This window comes from Corapipo altera, unplaced genomic scaffold, assembly GCF_003945725.1.
Source record: "Corapipo altera isolate COAL_440 unplaced genomic scaffold, ASM394572v1 71, whole genome shotgun sequence".
Lineage (NCBI taxonomy): Eukaryota > Metazoa > Chordata > Aves > Passeriformes > Pipridae > Corapipo > Corapipo altera.
This window is the reverse complement of record NW_020884916.1, coordinates 2,920,410-2,942,718: the sequence shown is the minus strand read 5'-3', so window position 1 is coordinate 2,942,718 and position 22,309 is coordinate 2,920,410. Positions and strand designations below refer to the sequence as shown.

The following is a 22,309-nucleotide window of genomic DNA, read 5'->3' as shown; positions in this document are numbered from 1 at the left end:
CAAATCCATCCCAGGACACCAAGGGATGTCATGTCCCTAAGGCTGTCCCCAAATCCATCCCAGGACACCAAGGGATTCATGTCCCTCAGGGCTGCCCTCAAATCCATTCCATGACACCAAGGATGTCATGTCCCTCAGGGCTGTCCCCAAATCCATTCCATGACACCAAGGATGTCATGTCCCTCAGGGCTGTCCCCAAATCCATCCCAGGACACCAAGGGCCACGTACCTAAATCATCTCCCGAGGAGAATATGGCCGAGCCGAGGCGGGAGCTGTAGTGGCTGTTGGCAAAGGCAGTGAAGCTGTTCTGCAGCCTCCTGTGCCTCATGTACAGCACCACAAAGCCAATGCCCAGGGTCACCAGCAGCAGGAACAGCACCGGCACCACGATGGCAGCGACGTCCGTGGATCCGCCGGACTTCGCGGCAGAGGAGTCTTCACCTGTGGGGAGGGAGGGAAGGAAGTGCTGTCTTGTACCCACAGCCCATCTCTGGTGTGTGGGGCTCACATCCCTGAGGCTGTGAGGCTTTCGTGAGTCTTTGTTGAGGAGGGTGTGTGAAAAGCTGGGGACTCACCCGTTCCCAGCTCGTCGTAGAGGAGCGTGGCCGGCTCCCCACACATCTGCCCGCTGTAGAGGCACCTGGCCTGGACACTGAATGAATAGTTGTGACCTATCTTCAGGTTGGACACCTTGAAGAAGTTCTCTGTGGTGTTGCCCAGATAAGCTGTGATGTTCATCAGGCTGTCAAACATGTGGATCTCGTAGCCCTGAGGGAGACGCAAACCCCAAATCAGTCGGCTGCAGAGGGCAGGTCTGCGCCTTCCAAAAGGGCTTTGAAAGTTGTTTTTCCTCCTGGATCTGGGTTGGATTTAATCTGTTGGGCTGCCAGCTGGGAGAAAGCAATGTGGAGCCTCCTCCAGGAATTGTGCCTTGACCTTGGCCAATTCAGGGAGGAGAGGTCTCCCTTCTCCCAAGTAACTAGTGACAGGATGAGAGGAAATAGCCTCAAGCTGTGCCCAGGGAGATTCAGGTTGGACATCAGGAAGAATTTCTTCTTGGAAAGGGTTGTTAAGCATTGGAAGGCACTGCTCAGGGAGGTGGTGGAGTCCCCATCCCTGGAGGTGCTCAGGGAATGGCTGGACATGGCACTCAGTGCTCTGGGCTGGGGGACAAGGTGGGGATGGGGCACAGCTTGGACTGGGTGACCTTGGAGATCTTTTCCAACCTTAACGATTCTGTGATTCTGTTTTGGTCTGTCAGGTTCACTCCATTCTTAGCACCCACCCCAGACCACCCAAAACAGAGCCCAGAAGGGTGATGGCTTTGTTGGCACAGTTTGCCTCCTCCCCAAGTCCTCACAGACAACATTCACAGATTTTCTATCAAAGTCTAAATAATGACATTTCTCAGACACCACCAACACGCTCCCAGCCAGCAGGGCAGTGTCCTATTCCCTGTCCTTCCACACAATTGTCCTTTTCTAAGAGGATAATCATGTTCCCAAAAGGTGACCGATTGGATCTATCAGCTTTGGTGCCTGAGTCGTGACAGGAATATAAGTGAGCTCTGCACAGAGGGCTCATGAAGGACACTGAGGTGGATTTTAAACAGCCTGTGAAAGGAACCTTGCAGTGACTCTGCTCTAGGTTTTTCTGGAACACTCTCTGTAGGACAGGAGAGACAGCACAACTTACCCGGCTTTCATTGAAATTACTTTCCTTCAATGCCAAACTCTTCCAAAAAAGCAGAATATGGTCGTTTTCTGTTATGATTTTTAAGGCATCTGGTGCAGACAGTGGAACTGCAAACGAGGAGAGAGTGGCAGTTGTAACACTGGTGACACTTTCCTTTCACAGCAGCGTGGTCACTGCTGAAACTCAGTGGTTTTTAGGGGTCAGCACAACACCCTGCTTGCAAAAGGGATTTTGTGGTGTGTAAACTGGTAGGAGTTTGTCAGTGAGTTTTTATGGCTGGACCACAGTGGTGCTTGATGGTGTGCACACAGCCAGCCAAACTGGTGCCTTTCCCATCCCCATTTGGCAGGAGGAAAACTCCCTGCACACCATTGGAGAGGCTTCCTCTCCACTCCTGTTGTTTGGGGGTTTAATCACCTTCCCTGGGAGCTCCAGAGAAGCCTCTCAGAGCTGGGCTTTGGCTGTGGGAGAGGACTAAGTGATGCAGACACATCCAGGCAGCACAGGGGTGGGATGGGTCCCTTACCTGTGTTGATCTTCATGCTGGACTCTTTGCTCATGTTTCCCAGCTGAACAATCACGTGGTATTTCCCTCCTGGTTCCAGCTTCTTGATGGTGTATTCCACCGTGCTGTTCCTGGTTTTCACTTTGTAGATTTTATCTGTTTTTCTGACTAAATCTTTAACTGCCACAGCATATAACTGGAGGGGGAGGAAAGGCACACACAGGGCAACATCTCACTTTCCTGCAGACTTGCCAGCAACCTCATACAGTGGTAGGACATTAGACAGGGGGGCAAAATTTGATTTAAGCCACTCCTGTCCTTTACAGAAAGCCTAGAAAGTGAGATTCCAAGCCTCTTGCTGGATCCCTGCCCGAGATCAGTGTTTACTGATACAGAAAATGCAGTTACTGGAACAAGATGAGGGCAGGAGGAAAACCTCAGGTTGTATTTCTCAGTGAATCACAAGCATTCAATGAGAACTCCTGCCCTGCCAAGGTTTCCAGTTCTGCTGGGAAGATTTATGCCTTCAAACCTTTGCTGTTGAAGCCTCTGGACCAGAATGGGAGGGAGAAGCTTGCTGGGAAAATGACTCGGCCTCGGTGGAGTGAGACCTGGCCATAAACCAGCGTGCCAGAAAATACAACTGGGCTTTGTTGGGGCTGGAGCTGGAGGCACTGCCCCAGCCCAGCTTTACCCTCCTGGGCAAAGCCAAAGCCCAGAAAGGTGTTTTAGCACACGCCCACGGGTGTTTTCAGTCTCTGTCAGCAACAGATATCCCAGACCTGACTCTTTTTAAATGAATATCACAGTCCTGGGCTGATAAGAATGAGGGTCCTGGAGGTGTCAGCACTTTGATGATGACTGTTTACAGGGAGGGCAGGCCTAAATTCAGATTTCTCCATCAGCAGCAGGGCAGGGATCAGCCTTTGAGCTAGGGGTTTGCATGCAAAGGGGCAGGAGAGGGCTCTGTGAGGCATTACCATGTCCTGGTCAGGTGAATCATAGGGTGATTCCCACTTGATGACAGCAAAGGTCTTGCCGGTGTGCACGGAGTGGAGGTGCCGCGGGGGCAGCCGGTTGTCGGGGATCATCTTCACCACCACGTAGTCAGAGGGTGGCCCTTGGTAGGGAGACATCACCCGGACCTGGAAGGGGATTAGAACTGTGCCTTCACGTAGCCACAGCCCCCAGTGCAGCTCCAGGGGGGAGCAGGAAGGGAGCCTACCAGGAACAGGTACTGCTCGTCCCGCTGCACCAGCACCGTGATGTTGTGGGAGGCCGTGGTGGTGTTGTGAGGGCTCCTGTACAGCTCCAGGAAGGATGTGGCATAGAAGACCCCATAGACCTGTGGAGGAAAACCACAACAATTTTCTTTGTGCCTGGGGCTCTGGGATCTAACCCAGCCTTTGCTTTTCTCTGTCTGGATGCACAGCCCAGAGCATCACTGCTCGCTTTTTAGGGACACAAAGCAAAGACCCTTTTTCCTGCTTTTCCCTCCCTCTTGCCCAAGTTCAGGTTCAATCTGCCCACTTGTCTCTGCGCTCCCCACCTGAAAATCCTGGGCTCAGCTCAGATAACACAGCAGTCAACCCAAAGACTGCTGGAGCATTGAGCTCTCTGTATTTAAGCCACTTCTCCACTGCACTGAACAAACAGACAAGAAGCCTTTCTTTGCTCCTGTTTAAAGGGCAGCAGGAGCTTTCCCTCATTTTTGAGCAATAAAATTTTCAAGGCTTTGGAATTCAGTGCCAACAGAATAATCCCATTTAATCCAAATTTAAGATTTGGAGAGTGTTTTGAGGATCTGAGCTAACCACCACCATGGCTAGTGAGAAAAGAGTTGGTGCCTTACAACATTCCTGGGTCCAGTCCAGCTGCACTCCACTGCTGTCTGGTTGATGGCCTTGGCTTTGAGGCTTGGGGATGCAGGTCTTGTCCCACTGGTCACCACATGCACAAAAGACAGAGGGCTGTCACCCAGCTCCGTCTTAGCCCAAGCAGAAAGTTCATAGGGGGTGTGTGCTGTCAAATTTGCCACTGAGCAAGAAGAGAAACGTGCACCATTAGGTGAGGCAAAGCACTGCAAGGGCAGGGGGAGAGCACGAGGGGAGGGTCAGCAGCATCAGTCTTAGACAGGAGCTTGCCTTTCCTGGGTTGTGCTTTCATTGCTTTGGAGTAATTTTCTTTATACCTGGGGCTCTGGGATCTAACCCAGCCCATGCTTTCCTCTGTCTGGATGCTTTCCCATATCCACACTGTGCACACCAGGGTTTTTTCCAAACTAGAAATCTGTTTAACAGGGACATGTAGTGTACACAAGCCCAAGAAATCCTTGTTCTGTTTTTCCTCCCTTTTGCAGGTCAGAAACAGAACCACCTACAAAATCCATTACGGGGTAAATCCCAAATCTGCTTGAAATCTCCAAGTCCTAAAAACAGGGGCCAAGGGTTTGCTGTTTGGTCCTCTCCAGATTTACTCCTTCCTAAACAGAAACTAGTTGCCAAAAAAGAAAAAGATAAGCCTACAGCCTTCCATAAACCTTTTTGTTTGGTGTTGACTAAAGCAGAATTTAATACTTTGTGCAGAATTTACCTTTTTGGATGGGCTTTTCTCCTTCTATGATCAGGGTCCTTTTTTCCTGCCTGTGGGTATCGAATGTCCAGTAGATGTTCACAACATAACCACTGACCTGTCAAGCACAAGGACACACAACATGAGCTCACTGTGATTCACACAGTGAAAGAGCCACCCCTGACATTGTATTTTCCATCCTAATTAAGAGCCCCGGGGCAGTTTATGAGCAGTAAGAAATGATTTGGCATGAAATATCCAGTAACTGCAATGCTTTGATAGGTGACAGCTTATCCCACCCCCTAATCACCGTTTAACCAAGGCAGGCCTTTTATTTTAGACCCAGAAGGAGAGGTGAAAAAATGTTACCTTGATATTAGTGGTCATTTTTAGGCTGAAACTTATGGAGTCCTCGCTGTAGCTCTCAATGTGTATGACAGGGGGAGGGATGACTGGAAGGAAAGGGAGGAAGAGCTGTTACTACAGCATAAAGAAGTAAAAATGCTCACTGAGAGGGGACAGATAAAATACAGGCTTTAGTTTAGGAGTTAATTTAACCCAGGACTCAGAGCAGAAACCCCCATCCTCCCAGCCCCACACGTGCCTGTCTCCTCCCATGTACCCAGGGAAGACAAGGACATGCTGTACCTCAGTCATTTTTTAAATCAACCACCTCAAAGCTGCCTTATCTGTGCCTTGCCCAGTGCAGGCTGGAACTAAAGAGGTCTGGGCAAAAGGATTTCCCTTCTGAACCCAGCAGGATGAGCTCCTATCCCAGTTAACAGCTCCTGGTCTTTGGGGAGCTGGTGAGGGAGGTCAGGAGCTATCAGCAGGGGCAGCTGCCAAACACTCATGAAAAAACTGAAGTGAAAGTTATTTTTGTTCTTTTTACCCCTGTTTTTCTAACCACCAGGTAGTTCACATTATCTGAATCCTGCACTTTTAGTAGCCTGGTGTTTTCTTTCCCTTATTTATGTCAGCACGGGGAGGATGCACTTTTATGGAACAAATTAGCAGAAAGTTTTGATATGGGAATGTAAGTTTGGATGAAAAGTTTGGCATGAATACAAACAATTTCAAGAGGTATTTTCTAAAGAAAAAAAAGTTGGGAAGGAAATGATTTACTGTGCTTTTTGAATTTATCTACTGTCAGGTTGTAATGTGACAATTTTGGGAGCATGTAGTGGTCTTTTAGTGGAGATGCAGAAACCATCATTATCATAACCTAAGAGGGAGAAGGATGAGTCAGTGGAGCAAAGGAGTTGGTGGTAATGTCTTGCCTGTCTGAAGGCAGGATCTAGCCTGCATAAGTCAGAGGGAACCCATCTGCAGTCTAGGAGAGAAGGGCACCTTCTGCACAGGCTCCTTGCCCAATTCCAGGGCAGTACATCCATCCTCTGTGCCATGGAGTTCAGAGGAGGAGTCAGTGACCCTGCCAGATGTGCCACTGAGCTTTGAGGCAGCTCAAGTTGAGTGAAAAGGTGCAGCAAAGTTGTCAAAATAGTGTAATAGAGTCAACAGGGAGAGCAAAGGCTGAGGAGGTGGTTGTGCCTGCTGAAGCTGACACTTCAGGCTGATAATCTGCCTTTTTGTTGTGTTGTCTGAGTTGACTGAAACAACAACATTTACCTTTGCCTTTTATGGTGGTTATGGATTTGGAATCACTCCAATTTCCCACTCCTCGACTAGTTACTGCAGCAACCTTTTCAAAGAAGAGGGTGAGTTAATACGAGCAACACTGTATAATGCAAAAGGAGGATGAGGTTAGAGCAAGGTTACAGACCTGGCAGAGCTTATGGGAAAAGGGCTTTGAAGCAAACAATAGCTTAATTACTTGGCAATAAAATGCTTAATACAGAGATAAAGCAGACTGCTTAAAGTCAGTTAAAGGAATCTAAGAGGAGGGAGGTGCAGCCTCTTTGCAGATAACTGGTCTCTCATGAGATCTTTGAGGAGCCCATCAAGATAAGGAGTTTTGGACTCCATGGGCCATAGTATAGGTAAGGACTGTGCCAGTGAAGTCCATGCAGGCACTAAATCCAGTTCCAAAGATTTATTTGGGAATAGATTATATTGGGAAGGAACACCATGTGAGGAAAGACTGGCTCCAGCCAACTGTGGGAATAATTTTGGGGACACGTTTATCCCACCTCCCAATGAACTTCCCAAGAACTCATTCAGCAGAGGAAGGATGGACAATGGCAAAGCACTCATTTCCCAGGGCTAACTGTGCAGACTTTCATTTCCTATCCTTATTGCTTCTGCCTATAATTACCCAACCTCTCCCCTGTGCAGACATTCCCCACAGGCAGATCTCTGCTTCTTTTCCCAGTGATACACTGAGGACCAAATTTATCTCTGGCCCAGATCCAGTGCAATTGCAGTGACATTGGAATGGGCAATTAGGAGTGAGGATTTTATAATACAGCCTGGCCTTCTGGGAGAAGGAGCAAATCAAGGGCCTTAATTCAGGCCTTGAAACTATATACATTAGCAGTGCAAATGCCAAGCCCCTGGTGTGGGTTGGCATTAAAGGGCAAGATTTTAACAAGATATCTTTTTAGCAAGTACTTAACTGCGCAGGACTTAGAATATTTAGTGAAAAGTGGTGAGAACATTCATAGACAGAGCTTGGAAAGCACTCACTCTGACTGTGTAGAGCGTGTTGACCTCTAAGTTCTTGATCTCTGTGTAGTTGGTGGTGGTTCTCAGGGACGACCACTCCTTGGATCCACTGCTGCTGTATTCCACCTGGGAGCACCAAAACAAGGGATGAGGGCTCCACAGTCAGCAACACCACAGGGTTCCTCTGTGTCAAACATCAGCAGAAAGGAGTAGGACAGCTCAGAGAGGGAGCCAGGAGTGAAATTATGAACCCAAGGGCTGTGCCGCTGCCTCCAGCCCTGCAGCATTTCTTCTCCCACTTTGTCCAGTGCTCTCAGAATATTTCCTACCCAAAATGTCCTACTGCAGGCCCACCCCCCTGCAGAGCCAGCTGTGTTCAGACAGGCCAGCTCATGCTGCTGTCCCCATCCCACTGAGCTGTCCCCATCCCACCAGGCAGCGGGACTCACGATGAATTCCCGAATGAGGCCGTGGGCGTTCACGGGGGGACTCCAGCAGCCCACCACCACACCCTCAGCTTCTTTCTTCAGGGACAGCTGGAGGTTGAAGGGAGCATCTGGCACTGGGGAGAGAAACAGAGGAGTCAGTGACAGTCACAGCAGTGTGTCCAGATCGCACGGGGAGAAGCAGGTTTGCCCTGAAAGGTTGGGACAAAGGGGTGGATAGTCCATCTTCCCAGTCCTGCACAAACCCCAGGTTTATGGAATGGCCTTTTTTTCTTTATAACAGGGATACCTGTGTGGTATCTACTTTCTAAGCCAAGGCAGCATGAATGAGGGCACTGCCAGGAGCTGGGCAGCTCTGCTTACATCCTTCGGGTGCCCGCAGCGTGATGAAGTCGTTGGTGTTGTAGACCCGGCTCAGACACTGCACTTGGACCTTCACCTGATAGGTACAGTCAGGCTTGAGGACCTTCAAAACGCTGTTGGTTTTGTTGCTGTGGGTTTCCAAAACCTTCCAAATGCTTTCTCCCACCGTCCTGCATGAGAGAGTCGCACACCTCAGGTCAGGATGGTGCTCAGTTTGTCCCAGAGGGTGGAACCATTTATCTGTATTTTAAAAGCTTTCTTTCTGGTAAAGCCACGCCACCAGCTTGAAAAGATCCTGTTGGAAAGCCTAAACTAACCATAGCTTGGTGACTTAAAAGCCTCTAAGGTTTTCTACAACTGTTGTGCTCTAATTTATTGTCTTTGTTCTTGCTGTTAATGGTCATACAAAGAAAAGACCCGAGTGGAAAAAAATATGAATATAGCTACTATACTGTCTGAATAAACAGTCATGGGGAAAACAAATACAGTTTGTCACAAATGCCCTCTAGTTACACCTATTTTGGGTGTCCTTTGCTACCAAATCTCAGAAGATTTTCCAAGCAGAACTTGATTAAGCAGCTCTGCATCTTTCAGGCCTGATTCTGTACGGTTCTCTGCAGCACCCTGATACCTGTGCTCATGCTTCTCCTGGCTTTTACTCAGCACAACAACAGGTCATGCAGTGTGGGGGGTGATGTACCTGTAGTAGATGTTGTAGACACAGGAGGTGGAGGACATCCTTTTTGGCCGGGCCCACGTCAGAGTGACATCCCCGGAGAAATCCGCCGTCCACTGGAGGTTCTGGACTTTGTACACGATTGTGTCATCTGAGCAGGCAAAGGGAAAAGTCAGTCTGTCAGAGAGAAACAGGCCTTTTGCCCAGGAGAGAAACAGGAGTTGTGTTCTCTCCACAAACAACACGTGGAGGTAGAAACAGCACAGACTGAAGGGAGTGTGTGCACCACTCAAATGAGGTGTGTGATTTAGAAGGGGGTTATCAGTGGAGAAAAGCAGGCTCACAGAAGGCAGTTCAGAGCAGGAATTTACCCCTGGTACTCTTAGTTCTACCTAAAATGTCTTGGTTGTCTTTATTCTGCACCGTGCAAGCATCCCCTTTCCCCTGAGGGATGATAAAGTGTGGCTGTTGATGAAATACTATTTTGGAAGTGTGAGTGCGTATTGAACAGTGCAAGCTAAGTCACTCTTCTACTGATGCAATGAGTTTGTACTGTCCCTGTCAGCCTTTCCTTGTGTGTTTTTCCTTATCACATCTTGGGTTCAGCAGAAGGACCCGAGCAAAGGTTGGTAATTAAAGTTTGGGGATTGCCTTGGCATGAGCTCGGTGGCTAAATCACTGCCTGATCTTGGGAGAAGCATTTAGGGGATAAAAGCACTTTGAAATCCAGCAGTGGCAGTGGTGGGGCTGGAGGTGCTGATCTGAAACAGCCCAAATTCAGTGGGGCCATTCCCTGCTCTCTCCCCCCAGGGATGTGTCAGAGCCCACACCCAAGGGCCCTGGCCTGGCCCCATGTGGGTGCTCAGCTTCATTCCCAGTGCTGGGCAGAAGCCAGGCAGAGCAGAGACAAACTGCTACTGCTTTGCTTTCCCTAAACAGCTAGAAATGAAACCCAGTGGGTCCATGGACAGGCACAGCAGGACAAGCTACCCGAGGGAAAAGAGATGGTTTCCCCTCGGCACAGCAGCCAAGCCGTGCATCTCAGCAGCTCCTTCCCCCTCCCCTGAACCTGCCAGCCTCTCCCAATCGATATTTAATTAAAGAACTAAACCTGATTGATGCTCAGCCCCCCAAGCAGTTCAGTGGGAAGGCAGCTGGAGCTCATGGCCAGCGGCAGCGATCGAGCGCCGTTATCTGCCCAGGGCAGGCTGTGCCCCCCGTGCCTCCACAGGGCCACCAAGGGCCACCCTGGCAGGGCCAGTGATGGCAGCAGGGCACGTGCCACATCTCCCAGGGTCACCTTGCAAAGGGGGACAGAGCAGGAGACTATTGCTTCACCTGTGGGCCACGTAAAATAGACAGCTTTGCTCCTAACCGTCCTACAATGATTTTTTTGGTGTCTGAGGCTGCTGGAAGACAAATTGTCGGTGTAGAAACTGGATGTGGAGTTTGTCCCAGTGATAAATGGATGAGGAGGTAGCTTGGACAACTGAACAGAGGCAGATAAGTCACTGATGCTGTGAGTGAAAGGTCAGGTGTCCAGGAGAGCAGCCCTGTGTGCTGACAGAGCAGGGCAGGAGAACTGGGAGGGGGCTGCTGCTCACCGGTGCAGTTCCTCTCATCACTGCTGTCTGAGCAGTCCAGATATCCATCACAGCGCTCTGTCAACATGATGCAGGCCTCTCCATCCTCACATTTGTAACCATTAGGGCACGACAGGGTGCTCTGGGTAGCTGCAAAAGGCAGAACAGTTCAGGACTCAAGGCAGGGAAGTTCCCTCCCTGGGCTGTTTGCAGTGCCAGTGCTGCTTCCCAAGCAGGCACTGGCTGCATGTCAGGGATGGAGCTCAGGCTGATGTGTCAGTCACAGGGGTGTCTTGTCCTGCCATGGTGGCATCAGAAGAACCTGGAGCTTATCCCATGTTAAACAACAACTGGACTTCTAATGGCAATGGCACTGCTAAGGCTTTTAATTCCTTTTTTTTTTTTCTGTAAAACTGCATTTACTGCAAGGATTTCCCCAGCAACAAAACCCTTGGGTGGCTTCCCTGTCCTCACAAGGAGCTTCCCAAGGGAAGGAGCCGGGTGAGAGCCTCTCCCCTCCCCTCACTCACGGCAGTTCCTCTCGTCGGTGCTGTCCTGGCAGTCCCTCACGCCGTCACACCGCTTCCAGTTGGGAATGCACTTGTGCAGCTGCTGGCACTCGAACTCGAACCTGCTGCAGCGCCCCGGGAGCGCCGGGGAGGTGGCTGTCACGTTGGGTCCTGCACACAGAGCAAGGGAGAAAACCACCCAAACCATGGAAACCACGGCTGCTGTCACCAGCAGGGACCAAAACCCGTGCCCAGGTCCCGACTCCACTAGATGGCAATCTCTTCCCATCCTGCAGGTGGATGGTGTCTGCCGGGATGGCGCCTCAGCCATCCTCTCTCCTGACTGCAGAGGGCTGGAAAAGCCACTGCTTTGCAGGGAATGTCCTGCTCGCGGCGCACGTGGAGCTGGAGCAGTGTCCCAGCTGGCGGCAGCAGGGCTGACCCCGGGGAGAGAGGGAGCACAGAGTCACAGGATGTGCTGAGTTGGGAGGGACCCACAAGGATCACTAAATCCAGCTCCTGGTTCTGCACAAAACCATCCCCAACGGTCACCCCCTGTGCCCCAGAGGATCATCCAAACCCTCCTGGAGCTCTGGCAGCCTTGGGGCTGTGCCCACTGCCCTGGGGAGCCTGGGCAGTGCCCAAGCACCCTCTGGGGGAAGAACCTTTTTCTAATATCCAACCTAACCCTGCCCTGACACAGCTCCAGGCCATTCCCTGGGGTCCTGTCCCTGGTCCCCACAGAGCAGAGCTCAGTGCCTGCCCTCCTCTTCCCCTCCCGAGGAAGTTGGAACTTCCACGAGGTCTCCCCTCAGCCTCAAAACTTTTACACCACGGTGTAATTTAACCCCGCAACGTGGACCTTAAGGCCAACATTCCTTGCAGAAGCGATCCTACAGTAAGAGGGGAAGGGTGAGGGAGAGGAAAGCTCACGTGGGGTGGGACAGGCCTCCTCGTCAGAGCCGTCGGTGCAGTCCCTGTACCCGTCACACACCCAGCTGTTGGTGATGCAGGAGCCGCTGTTGCAGCGGAAGTGGTTGGGCAAACACGTCGGGGGGATCAGCGTGGTCATGGGATGAACTGGAGAACCTAAAAACACCCCGGGGAGAGCTGCCCTGAGCTCCCTGCCCCTGTGCACGGGCTGAGAGCTGTGCCCGCTCCCGGCAGACCCAGAGCCACGGCCAGTGGAGGAGCAGGCAAGGCAGCACATGGCCAGTGCTTTCATCTGCACAGCTGGTGAAAACACCTCCTCGTTTTGGAAATCAAGGTTTCCTTACTTTGGAAATCGGGATTTCCAAAAACACGGAGTGAAAGGGTGCATGGGAGTGCACACTCAGCCCGTTCATGGGGGATTTTGGAGCCACAGAGGCTGGCATGGGCTGTCCCACGGCAGCTGATGCTGAGAGTGGTCCTTCAGCATGTCACAGCCCAGGGAAGAGCAGAGCACTGTGTGTCCTTACCCTCACAGTCCTTCTCATCAGACCAGTCCCCACAGTCATTCTCCTTGTCACACTTCCACCGGTTGGGGATGCAGTGCCCGTTCCCACACTGGAACTGGTAGTACCGGGAGCAGTTCGGGGCCTCTGTTGGGTTTTCTGACAAGGAGAGGAAAATCCTGTGAGCCCCAGAGTTACCTCACCAGTTTTCAGCACAGCTGAGCTGTGGGAAGCACCTCAGGCTGGCCCAACATGGGCATGCTCCTATAGCTTCATCTCCACCATTCCCCAGCCCTCACTATCCTGTTGCCACCACTGTTATGTCTGTGGCCAGACACCACCCATGATCTCAGAACCAGAGCTGGCAGCAAAATCCACCAGAGCATGGCAGAAAGGGAGAAGCAAACCCAGCAACTCTGAAATGAAGAGGCAGCTGCCTCGCCTGGCTGGGTACAGCTCCCCCAGCCACCCAGGGAACAGTGGTAAATATTGAGTTTGGCTGGAAACTGCCTGTCTGCTTTGGGCTGGGAGTCTGTGCAGCAAATACCGTCATATATGACTTAGTGAAGCACAAGATGTGCCAGCTGTATTGGATTTTCAGTGTGCTTCACTGGCAGGACGAGGGCAGTGACACTGATCTCCACACAGGACGCGCTGTGATGTGCACATGGAATACGTATGTACACACGTGAGTGTAAAACACGAAGAAGGTTGTACTCCATGCTCCTGGAATTCAGAGGAGGCTGGAGTTACAGTGACAGGAGGCCCTGAGGTGCTGCTCACCACAGTTTGCTTCATCAGAGTAATCCCCACAGTCGTCCATCCCGTCGCACTTCCACACCAGGCTGATGCACACCCCATTCTGGCACTGGAAGCTGAACTGGTCGCAGGTCCGGTGGAACTCGGGGTCCTGGGCTGCAGGGCAGCATGGACAGGTTTGGTGTACAGACAGAGGGCTTGAGGGAAGCTCACTGTTGAGCAGGAGCACGCTCAGAGGCAATCATGGATTTATAAGCAGAGCATTACCCTCCAGAGCCACCTCTTAGATCTGGCAGCTTTCTGGTACCCTGTTTCTCTCCATGCCTCTAGTTTCATTCTCTATCCAACCCCCCCTTTAGCAGGGATGCCCAGTATCACTTACAGCAGCCAGCATAGTTGGCATCTTCGTCTGACCCGTCCCGGCACTGGATGATGCCGTCACACACCATGGAGTGGAACAGGCACTGCTGCCGGTTCTTGCACACAAAATCCATGTAGCGGGTGCACAGGGGCTCTGGAGAAACAGGAGATCAGGAGGAGAGGGTTGGGTGGCACCTCTGCTGTCCTTGGCAGCAGGAATTCCACCCACTGGGATCTGCACAGACCCGGGTGGACTTCAGGAACTTGCAGAACGTTCCCAAGGCAAATGCGAACTTGCTTGAGTTGCACATGAGCTTTGTCCCTGCACAGGCTGCTTTCACCCAGTAATGCATCAGGGTGCAAACCCAAAAGGAGGGGTTGGTCACCTCCCTGAACACAGCCCCTGGCAGTGCCCTCCCTGTGTGTCCCAGCCTGACAACTGCGCCGTTCGCTGACCCGCCCATTTCCCAGGGGGCTGCTGAATGCTAACTAAGGCTTTCCCATTCTCTCAGCAGGGCTTTATTCCCAGCCAGACAGGCTTTGGCAGACCATAAAGCCTGCCAGCCCTGGCTGCTGGGGCCCCATGGCCCTGGTACTCACCACAGTGCTGCTCATCCGATGCATCAGAGCAGTCGTTGATGCCATCGCAGTGTTTGCTGGTTGGGATGCAGGTGCCATTAGGGCACTGGAAGCCATTGCACTTCTTCTCTGAAATTCAGAATCAGGTGGATGTTGTGTGGTTTGTTTTGGTCTTTTTTAAGCTGATTTAGTTAATCACAAAAAGCCACAGCACAGCCCCAGTTGCCTTCACCCTGTGCCTGCTTTTGGAGGGATGGGGATCATCCGCCTGAGTTTGCTGCTGGTTTATCTCAGTGGGTGTGTAGAAATCCCTCCCACCCCATGGCAGAGCCATGTTACCACACACAGAGCACACTTTAGCACACACAGAGTGCACTTTAGCACACACAGAGCACACTTTACCACAGTTGGAAGGGTCCTCATCAGAGCCATCCTGGCAGTCGGCGTCGCCGTCACAAGCCCAGCGCTGTGGGATGCAGTGGCCGTTCTGGCACTGGAAGCTGGAGGCCTCACAGGTGTGATAAACTGCTGAAACCAGAGCCAGGGGGACACCTGAGTGTGGGGTGTCACCTGTGGGCTGTCACCACGTCCCTGCTGAGCTGTGGCACGTGATGAGCTGGGCCACACCACCACACACCCAACTCCCTCCACCTGCCCCAGGACCTTGTGCCATGGCAGGTCCCAGCACTGAGCACAAGCAGCCACTCCATGGACCCCAGGCAGGAGAATTCCATGAGCCCAGGTTCTCCCAGGTCTTTTCCTCTCCTTGCCATGCTTGCTCACAAGCCTGCTGTGAGGAATGGCTCATTCCTGCCTCAGGGATGGCTTTTGGAGGCTGGAGCCCTCCCAAAGCTCTCCCACACTCAGGAGCCTCTTTCCCTTTAATCTCAGCCCTTGGTGTGTGCAGGCAAAGGTGACAGTGGTGGCACCTTGCCAGAGATGGCAAGAAATGTCACAGAGGTCAAGCAAGTCCTGGCAGAGCATCAGGGTCCCCCGTGCCGGGCAGGACAAACTCAGTGAGAGCCTTTAATTAAGGCAAACAAGGTTTTTCCATGTTGCCAAAGCAAACTAGAAACACAATTCTCCTTGGGAGTTTTTCTCAGGCTCCTGTCAGGGAAATCTCTGCCTGTGGGGCATCTGGGTGGAAGCCGAGCCTGTGTTGTCACTTTAGAGACAAATGCTGCTCTTCAACCAGGAGAGCGCTCGGAGTTACTGAGAAAAGCAATGTTCAACTTAATTAAATTGCATGATAACGAGTTCCAGGTTAGAGAGTGACATGCACTTGCAGATATTTCAAAATAGTACAATCTTGTGGCAGTAATATTCTATTAGGTATTCAGCGTGAAATGTAATTATTTTAGATAAGCGCAATAATTGCAGCCGGTGGAGTCAGACGGAATGTTCCTCAAATAATTGTGATCCTCTTAGATAATTTCAACTTCAGGGCTTTACAAACCTGCTGTGCTTTTTGAAGTAGGTTCCTTTCCTGTAGTAATTCTCTCTGGAGGAACTCATATGAGAGATAAGTGATACCAATATAAATTAAACCTTCTCACGAAGCCGTGCTCCCGGAATACCAATGACCAGGATCCCCAGTGCTACAACCCCGTGTGCTCCAGGCACAGCAAATGCCTCAGGGGTGAACACACAGAGCTTGGAGGCCTGAAAGGGATCTCCTAAATCCTCCTGCCAGAGCCCCAAACAGCAGCTGTTGCCGCTGTCTGCCCCAATGGCTCCAGGTTGCAGCCAGAGCAAAGCTACTGCCAGCATTCCCAAAGGAATGCACTCCAAAGGGTTCCCCCAGCCCCATCAGCCCATCAGATCGCACCCCATGTCATGGAAACCACTGTTTGTTATCTTGAAATACCCCATGTATTGTTTTATAAATACAGTCTTGGGTCTTTCACTGATGGACTGATGCTTACTCTCAGAAGCCTCTTCTCATGTAAATATTTGGGGTTTTTGGCTTGGTTGGGTGTTTGGGGGTTTTTGCTTGTTTGTATTGGTCTTTTCTACTAAGAAACAATGTAATCTGTTGGCTTTTCTAATGAGAAAAGGATTCTGTGTGGGTGTTAAGCTCAGGAGGCTGCTGAGGAACATCAGTGTTACACTGCAGTGATGAGGGGAGTTGAGTGTTGTGACTTTAAACTGCAAAGACAGAGTGAGGCTCACAGGACTTGCTGCACAGGAGACACAAACTAGGAATAATATTATTTCTGGCAGCCAGGTTGCATCAATATGAATTGAAAGTAAAACAAGAGCAGGTCTTCCATGTGTGACTCCCTCTTAGGACACTCTCTTGAGGTTTTCAAGCCTATGAAGCAGTGAGGCTGCTAGGAGACAATTCCTGAACTAAATCTGCCTTTTCTTCAGATCAATTAATTGTGGAGAAGCTGCAAAGAACGTGTCTGTTTTCTGCAACAATATTTAATGGCAGGAAAACAGATTGAAGCTGTGAAAAGCTGCCAGTGCACACTGGCCTGATTGCTGCCTTCCTGCAACAGGGGAACCCTTTCTGCCAGAAGAATCCTCTGGCTGCTTGGCAGCCACAGAGCTGCTTCCCATTCCATTGCCTGTTGGTGCAACCTTGCAACCAAAAAGCAAAGCTGGATCACTGTGTGAGCATCTCAAAGCTGTCAGCAAATTCCCAGCGAGCCCTAAGGCACTGGAGGAGAGAAACCCTGGGATTTTGGAGCATCACATCATCCCGAGGTGAGCTCTGCTGGGTGCTCCAACAAGCAGGGAAACTGAGGCCCGAGGTGCTGGCCAATGTCTCACAGGCTGTGAGGGTTATTGGGCCCATCAAAGCACTCACCAGTGCAGTTGGCTTCATCAGACCAGTCCCTGCAGTCGTTGTCACCATCACACATCCAGGAGAGACGGATGCACATCCCTGAGCTGCAGCTGAACTCATCATTCCTGCACTGGTGGGCCTCTGCAAACAAAATATTTGGCTTCAGGTCACCGGGAGTGTCCAAGGAACAGAGTGGGACAGCTGGATGACAATGACACAGAAATGTCCCAGAGAGGAGAAGAACCAGCACATGGCCTCACTTTCTTCTCCTGTCCCTCATTTCCCAGTATGTGATGGTCCTGTCCCTCATTTCCCAGTAAATGATGGTCCTGTCCCCCATTTCCCAGCACCCAGTAAATGATGAAGAGGCAGCTGTTAGCCTGGATAAACAGGGGGATCAGGTAAAGCACTGCCTCGCCCTGAAACATCCACAACCAGCATTCCACAGGCATCCAGATCCAGCAGCTATGAGCAGCAGAGATGCTGGAGAGCAGCTTTCCACCCTTGCACAGGGAAGGAGGTTGGAGTGAGGGTGCTCACCACAGTGACTTTCATCGCTGTTGTCCCCACAGTCGTCCTCCAGGTCACACTTGTAGGACAGTGGGATGCAGGTCCCCGAGTCCTGGCAGCGGAATTGGGTCTCGGCGTCGCACACGGTGGTGGCTGATGGAGAGGGGAGGGGAAGGAGGAGGAGAAGGAGGTTAAGGTGGTGGTTAGACAATGGTTTCTGCTGCCTAAGTGTGTGTACTCAGTGCAGAGAGGTGAAGGGAGAAAGACCGTGAGCTTTGCCCAGTGCAACCTGAGTTACTCTTCTTTTATTTTAATGCCATTTTTAAGTACTCGGAGTAAAGCAGAGAAGAAAGGGGTTAGTTTTCTGTCTGGGGATCAGGACTGAAGCTCCTGATGCCCACTCCCAGCTAGGAAACAAGAAGCTGAGGCTGTAGAGCTGCCTGTTCTCCAGGAAAGAGATTGAAACCAAGGGTGGTTGGCAGAGAGAGGGCAGGCAAAGGAGGGGAACAGCTGGGCATGAGTGTTGCTATCCCAGACAGCACCCCTGTGCCACACTGGTCACCCCCTGACAAGGAATGGGTACATACAGAGGCTTTCCCTTGCCAGGAACCAGGCAATGAGCTCACATGTGGACTCTGCTGACTGGTGTGTCAATATTGGCAGGAAAATAAGTTCCTTATTGGTACAAAACGGGCATAAACAGCATCTCTCCAGGAGCACCTGGTCCCCCCAGTGATTCCTAACTTTAAACTCTGGTACTTTTTCCACAGTGCACTAATCCAAACCCTTCAGCTCTTCCAAGCTGTGGGACATCTGCCCTTCCTGCACACATTGGCAGTCCCTAATTTTGCTCGAAAACACGACCTCCCATCTTTAATGTGTGAACTTGATTGATCAGCTCAACAAGAGACCCTTGCAGACCCAAGTCACTTTCTATGTGCACTCTTTTCCTCAGCATTGGCTGTGCCCTCAATTAGCTTCAGAAGACAATTTCTGCAAGAGATGAACACAGCTGGCATCAGTCTCACCGATGCCAGTGACACCTGAGCTGGTCGAGGGGGAAATGTTGGCCCTCGTGGGACACAACTCATCCAGCTGGCTTTGGGTGTCTGTCAGAGGACGTGAGTTACACCCCCAAAGCACCTCTTGCTGTCCCTGAAGGCAGTGTAGATGGCAACACACCAGACATCTAAATTTGGGCAGGACACTTACGGCAGTTCCTCTCGTCGCTCATGTCCCCGCAGTCATTGTCGTTGTCACACTGCCAGATGCTGTTTATGCAGTTCCCGTTGGAGCATCTGTACTGGTTGGGCAGGCACGTGTTTTCTGGTGCAGGAGGGAAAACCAAAACAAGCCAGGCTTTAGAAACAGGCCCCGCTCCTCCTCGACAGAGAAAAGGTCACGCTGACCTCTCCCAAAGGCAGAAGATGCCCCTCAGCATAAACCAGAAGCAAGAACTAAGTGTTTTTACCTTCCTTCAGGCAAGTGTTGTTCTTCATGATGTAGCCACGAGGACAGTCACACCTCACCTCCCCCGTGGGCAGCACGGTGCTGGACACCCCCTCGGGGCACTTGCAGCTCCTGCCGTGGTTGGACTTGGGCAGGCAGAGCAGGCTGCAGGGCTTGGAGATGCAGCCATTCTCCCCTGGAGCCAGGGAAGAGAGGAAAGGGGGAACTGTCAGGACAGAGGGCTGGGAACACCCAATTTCACCTGTCAGCCCAGGCTTTGGAGCTCGCTCTGCAGTGCTGGGTGCTGAGGGGCCTTAGGAATGCACTGAGCCATCTGCTCCAGGGAGTTCAAGGGCCTTAAACATCTTCCCAGTCTCCTACAGAGCCCTTTGATGGCCTTGTACCCCTCTGAAAATGGGTATAAACCAGCACATTTATCACACAGGGACTACTGCTGCCTTATCAGATGGATGACTAACTGGAGGACAAAGTTGATGCAGCCCTAAGACACTATTATTTTTTGGTCCATACAGCACTTTCCTTGGAAAGGCTGTGGTCTGTGACCTAAACTATGAGGTGTCACCACAGGTGCCTGCCCTCTGAGCTCTCTCCCTGATTTGGATTATCTCTCCTGGCAGCCAAAAAGCAGCACAGAACACTCATGAGACTCATTCCTCACAGCCTGAGAGCTTCAAACCCTGCAGGAATGGGGATATAGTCATGAAATGCAAGCCAGGAGGGCCTGGTGACCTTGGGAACCCTTGGAAACTGGGGATGAACACATTTCCAAACCACAGGGAAGTTCATCTGCACACTCACCTGTTGTCTTTCCTCTGTAAAAGATTTTCATGTCCATGATCCCATTTAATCGGCCGACCAGGATCTCCATCCTCGAGCCACTGGTTTTGGATGCTCTGAAGATGCTCAGCTGTGACCAGTCATTCCAGTAGATCTCATTCTGAAACACAGGCTTGGCTCTTAGTTCAAGGGGCAGCAGCACCGGGGCTGTGCTCGTCAGCAGGACCTGCTCTAAGCCACCCTAAATCCTGGATGTGGGGGGACACTGAAAGAGCAAATGTCCCCAGCCAAATGGGGACAAGAAGAGAAAGAACTGAAGAGGGATTTGAGCAGGAATGGAGTGGCAAATAACATGGGGAAGACAGTGCAGTGCACCGACTTGGGAATGCTGCACACTCTTGGATGTTGGTCCTGGGTTTAACTGCACCTGCCTGCTCCTTTCAGGAATTTAGGGGAATGTGCCAGGAGCAGAAAGAGAGCAAGCATCGTGCCTTCTCCAAATGACATCCCCACCCTCCAAATTCAGTGTGCTCAGTGCTCCTCCAGCACCGAGCTCAGAGCCTGCCTGCTATGGAAACGGGAAAACAAACCTTAAACACAGCAATAGCATAAGGGTGAGGGAGGCTGTCCAGGATGACAGATCTCTGCATCCCATTGAAATCCACCCTCTCGATCCTGTCCATGTAGGCTTCGGTCCAGTAGATCCAGTGGTCATCCACGGAAATCCCGTTTGGCCACCGCACCCCCTCCGAAACGATGCACCCGGCCAGGGACCCGTCCATGTCACTCCTGTAAATCCCAGCTCTGGAGTCCCCCCAGTCAGTCCAGAACATCAACCTGACAACAGGCAGAGAGGTTACTCCGAATCATCACAGAACAGCTCATCAAAGGGAACCAGGCTGCAGAAGCAGAGGTTTGAATGCTTTACATTCCGTGTCCCCTGCACGTGCCTTTGAAAGGGGAGCTCTGCAATTCTAATGAACGCCAGCAGCAGATCTACGAGCAGCACAGAGGCTTATTCAGCTGCGAGCTCCGTGGTGTGAGTGCAGCTGCAGGTTCACCTTGCTGTGAACTGCTTCACTTTAGCACAGATGCCTGAAGACAGCTCGGGTTTGTCAGAGCTGCGTTTGCAGCCGCAGCAAAAACCCCGCTCAGGAAGGTACAGCTTAGATTTAGCTCTTGAATTTGAGCTCAGCTTAGTTTCTCACGCGTCACTGCAGCTTTGCCCACTGACCAGACCAGTTCTACTGGCAGGAAAAGTTATTTACTAGTAGATAGGTATGGGCAGGAAAGAATAAACAGTTTGTGATCTCTGCTCTGAGGTGGCTTAGCTGGGCATGTGACGGCAAGAGTGGGCTCTGGAGGGAAGGACTGTGAGCTGGACCCGCCGTGCTGTGTCTGTGCCCACATTTTGCTATCCAAGCTGTCCATCAGCCCTCTCCCCTGTGCTGTTAGTGCTGAAGGATGAGCATGGTTCCCCTGGGGAGCACCAGGGCTCCTACTCGTGATGCTCTTTCTTACCCGTCTCGGGGAACCAGAGCGAGGGCTCGGGGTCGCTCAAGGATGGAGGAGTTGAGGACAGTGAGTCGCAGGTCTCCGTCTGGATTGGCAACCTGGGCCAGAAACCAAAACCAGGAGGGCTGTGTTTACTGCACTCGCTTAAATTGGCATGAAATCTGTGGCAGGCAATTATTGCTCCCTAATAAAATATGCACTGCCACAGTCACGTCTCTGTAGCACAGATGGGCTGAGCTGTACCTCAATTTTGGGAATCCCAGCATTGACCCAGTACAGCAACTGACTGAGGGGTTCAAAGGCCAAAGCTTCCACTGTCTCCAGCCCAGTGCTTATGATTATTTCTTGCCCAGAGCTGCCGTTGAGGCAAAGACGCTGGAAAAAGAAAATAATAATAATCAGAATAAAAGATGAGGAACTTCCTCAGGCTGAAGGTGAGAGTGGTCAGGTGTGCAAGGCAAGCAGAGACAGACAGCTGGGAGGGGAGCAGCACCAAGGCAAACATTTGTATTTCGGGGTGTGGATGAAACACGCTGGTGCAAGGAGGTGATGCCAGGGGCAGCCTGACCCACGGCAGCCTCCTCACCCCCCGGCTCACCTGGATAATGTCCAGAGTGACATCAGCCCAGTACAAGCAGTTGTGGTCGTAGTCAAAGTCGAGGGCAACTGCCCCTCTGAGCCCTGCCAGGGGCAGCTCCTCGCTGACACCCGAGGCCAGGTCGTAGCGGTGGATGGAGTAGCGGGTGGCGTAGAGAATGAACTCGTTCTCCTCTGCAACAACAACCAGGAGAGCAACCTTATTCAGTGGCCCTTTCAGGCTACTCAAGGGGCAAAAAGAAAATAGCAGGTATTTTCTGACCCCGGGTTTTAGCAACTCAGGGAGGCAAAGACCCTTTGTCTCAGTTGGGATTAGGTAGATGAGAACGTGGGTCCAGGAACACACTGTGGCCATTGTCTGACCCAGGAGGAGGAGGTAAGGCCAACAAAAGTGTGACCCCCTTCCTCCCCGCAATGAGAAACAAAATACAGATCTCCTCTCCCTCAAAAACCCCATAAGAAAGCTTGGAGTGATGTAAATCTGCAAGTCCTAAGGGACACTGGCACCGCAGGAAAATATCCCAGGGTGGGTTTTGTT

General features: G+C 51.5%; 1 protein-coding gene across 2 annotated transcripts in view; it reads right to left on the bottom strand.

The window, feature by feature from the left end:
• SORL1 (sortilin related receptor 1) overlaps nucleotides 1-22,309 on the bottom strand; it is a 48,924-nt gene that overhangs the window by 5,141 nt on the left and 21,474 nt on the right. The window contains exons 17-47 of one of the 2 annotated variants that reach the window (XM_027655490.1): nucleotides 21,773-21,945; nucleotides 21,418-21,549; nucleotides 21,181-21,272; nucleotides 20,250-20,496; nucleotides 19,681-19,819; nucleotides 18,884-19,057; nucleotides 18,625-18,738; nucleotides 17,443-17,565; nucleotides 16,924-17,043; nucleotides 14,511-14,636; nucleotides 14,130-14,237; nucleotides 13,552-13,683; nucleotides 13,194-13,325; nucleotides 12,435-12,569; nucleotides 11,908-12,063; nucleotides 10,996-11,145; nucleotides 10,487-10,615; nucleotides 8,907-9,033; nucleotides 8,207-8,376; nucleotides 7,847-7,959; nucleotides 7,419-7,523; nucleotides 6,402-6,474; nucleotides 5,142-5,224; nucleotides 4,794-4,890; nucleotides 4,054-4,238; nucleotides 3,427-3,546; nucleotides 3,182-3,346; nucleotides 2,223-2,397; nucleotides 1,697-1,803; nucleotides 577-769; nucleotides 230-442 (exon numbers count right to left, since the gene is read on the bottom strand). In XM_027655490.1, the coding sequence (XP_027511291.1) occupies nucleotides 230-442; nucleotides 577-769; nucleotides 1,697-1,803; nucleotides 2,223-2,397; nucleotides 3,182-3,346; nucleotides 3,427-3,546; nucleotides 4,054-4,238; nucleotides 4,794-4,890; nucleotides 5,142-5,224; nucleotides 6,402-6,474; nucleotides 7,419-7,523; nucleotides 7,847-7,959; nucleotides 8,207-8,376; nucleotides 8,907-9,033; nucleotides 10,487-10,615; nucleotides 10,996-11,145; nucleotides 11,908-12,063; nucleotides 12,435-12,569; nucleotides 13,194-13,325; nucleotides 13,552-13,683; nucleotides 14,130-14,237; nucleotides 14,511-14,636; nucleotides 16,924-17,043; nucleotides 17,443-17,565; nucleotides 18,625-18,738; nucleotides 18,884-19,057; nucleotides 19,681-19,819; nucleotides 20,250-20,496; nucleotides 21,181-21,272; nucleotides 21,418-21,549; nucleotides 21,773-21,945 (4,308 nt within the window). The remainder of the gene's footprint in view (nucleotides 1-229; nucleotides 443-576; nucleotides 770-1,696; nucleotides 1,804-2,222; nucleotides 2,398-3,181; nucleotides 3,347-3,426; nucleotides 3,547-4,053; nucleotides 4,239-4,793; nucleotides 4,891-5,141; nucleotides 5,225-6,401; nucleotides 6,475-7,418; nucleotides 7,524-7,846; nucleotides 7,960-8,206; nucleotides 8,377-8,906; nucleotides 9,034-10,486; nucleotides 10,616-10,995; nucleotides 11,146-11,907; nucleotides 12,064-12,434; nucleotides 12,570-13,193; nucleotides 13,326-13,551; nucleotides 13,684-14,129; nucleotides 14,238-14,510; nucleotides 14,637-16,923; nucleotides 17,044-17,442; nucleotides 17,566-18,624; nucleotides 18,739-18,883; nucleotides 19,058-19,680; nucleotides 19,820-20,249; nucleotides 20,497-21,180; nucleotides 21,273-21,417; nucleotides 21,550-21,772; nucleotides 21,946-22,309) is intronic. The other variant, XM_027655491.1, reaches the window with a different exon arrangement.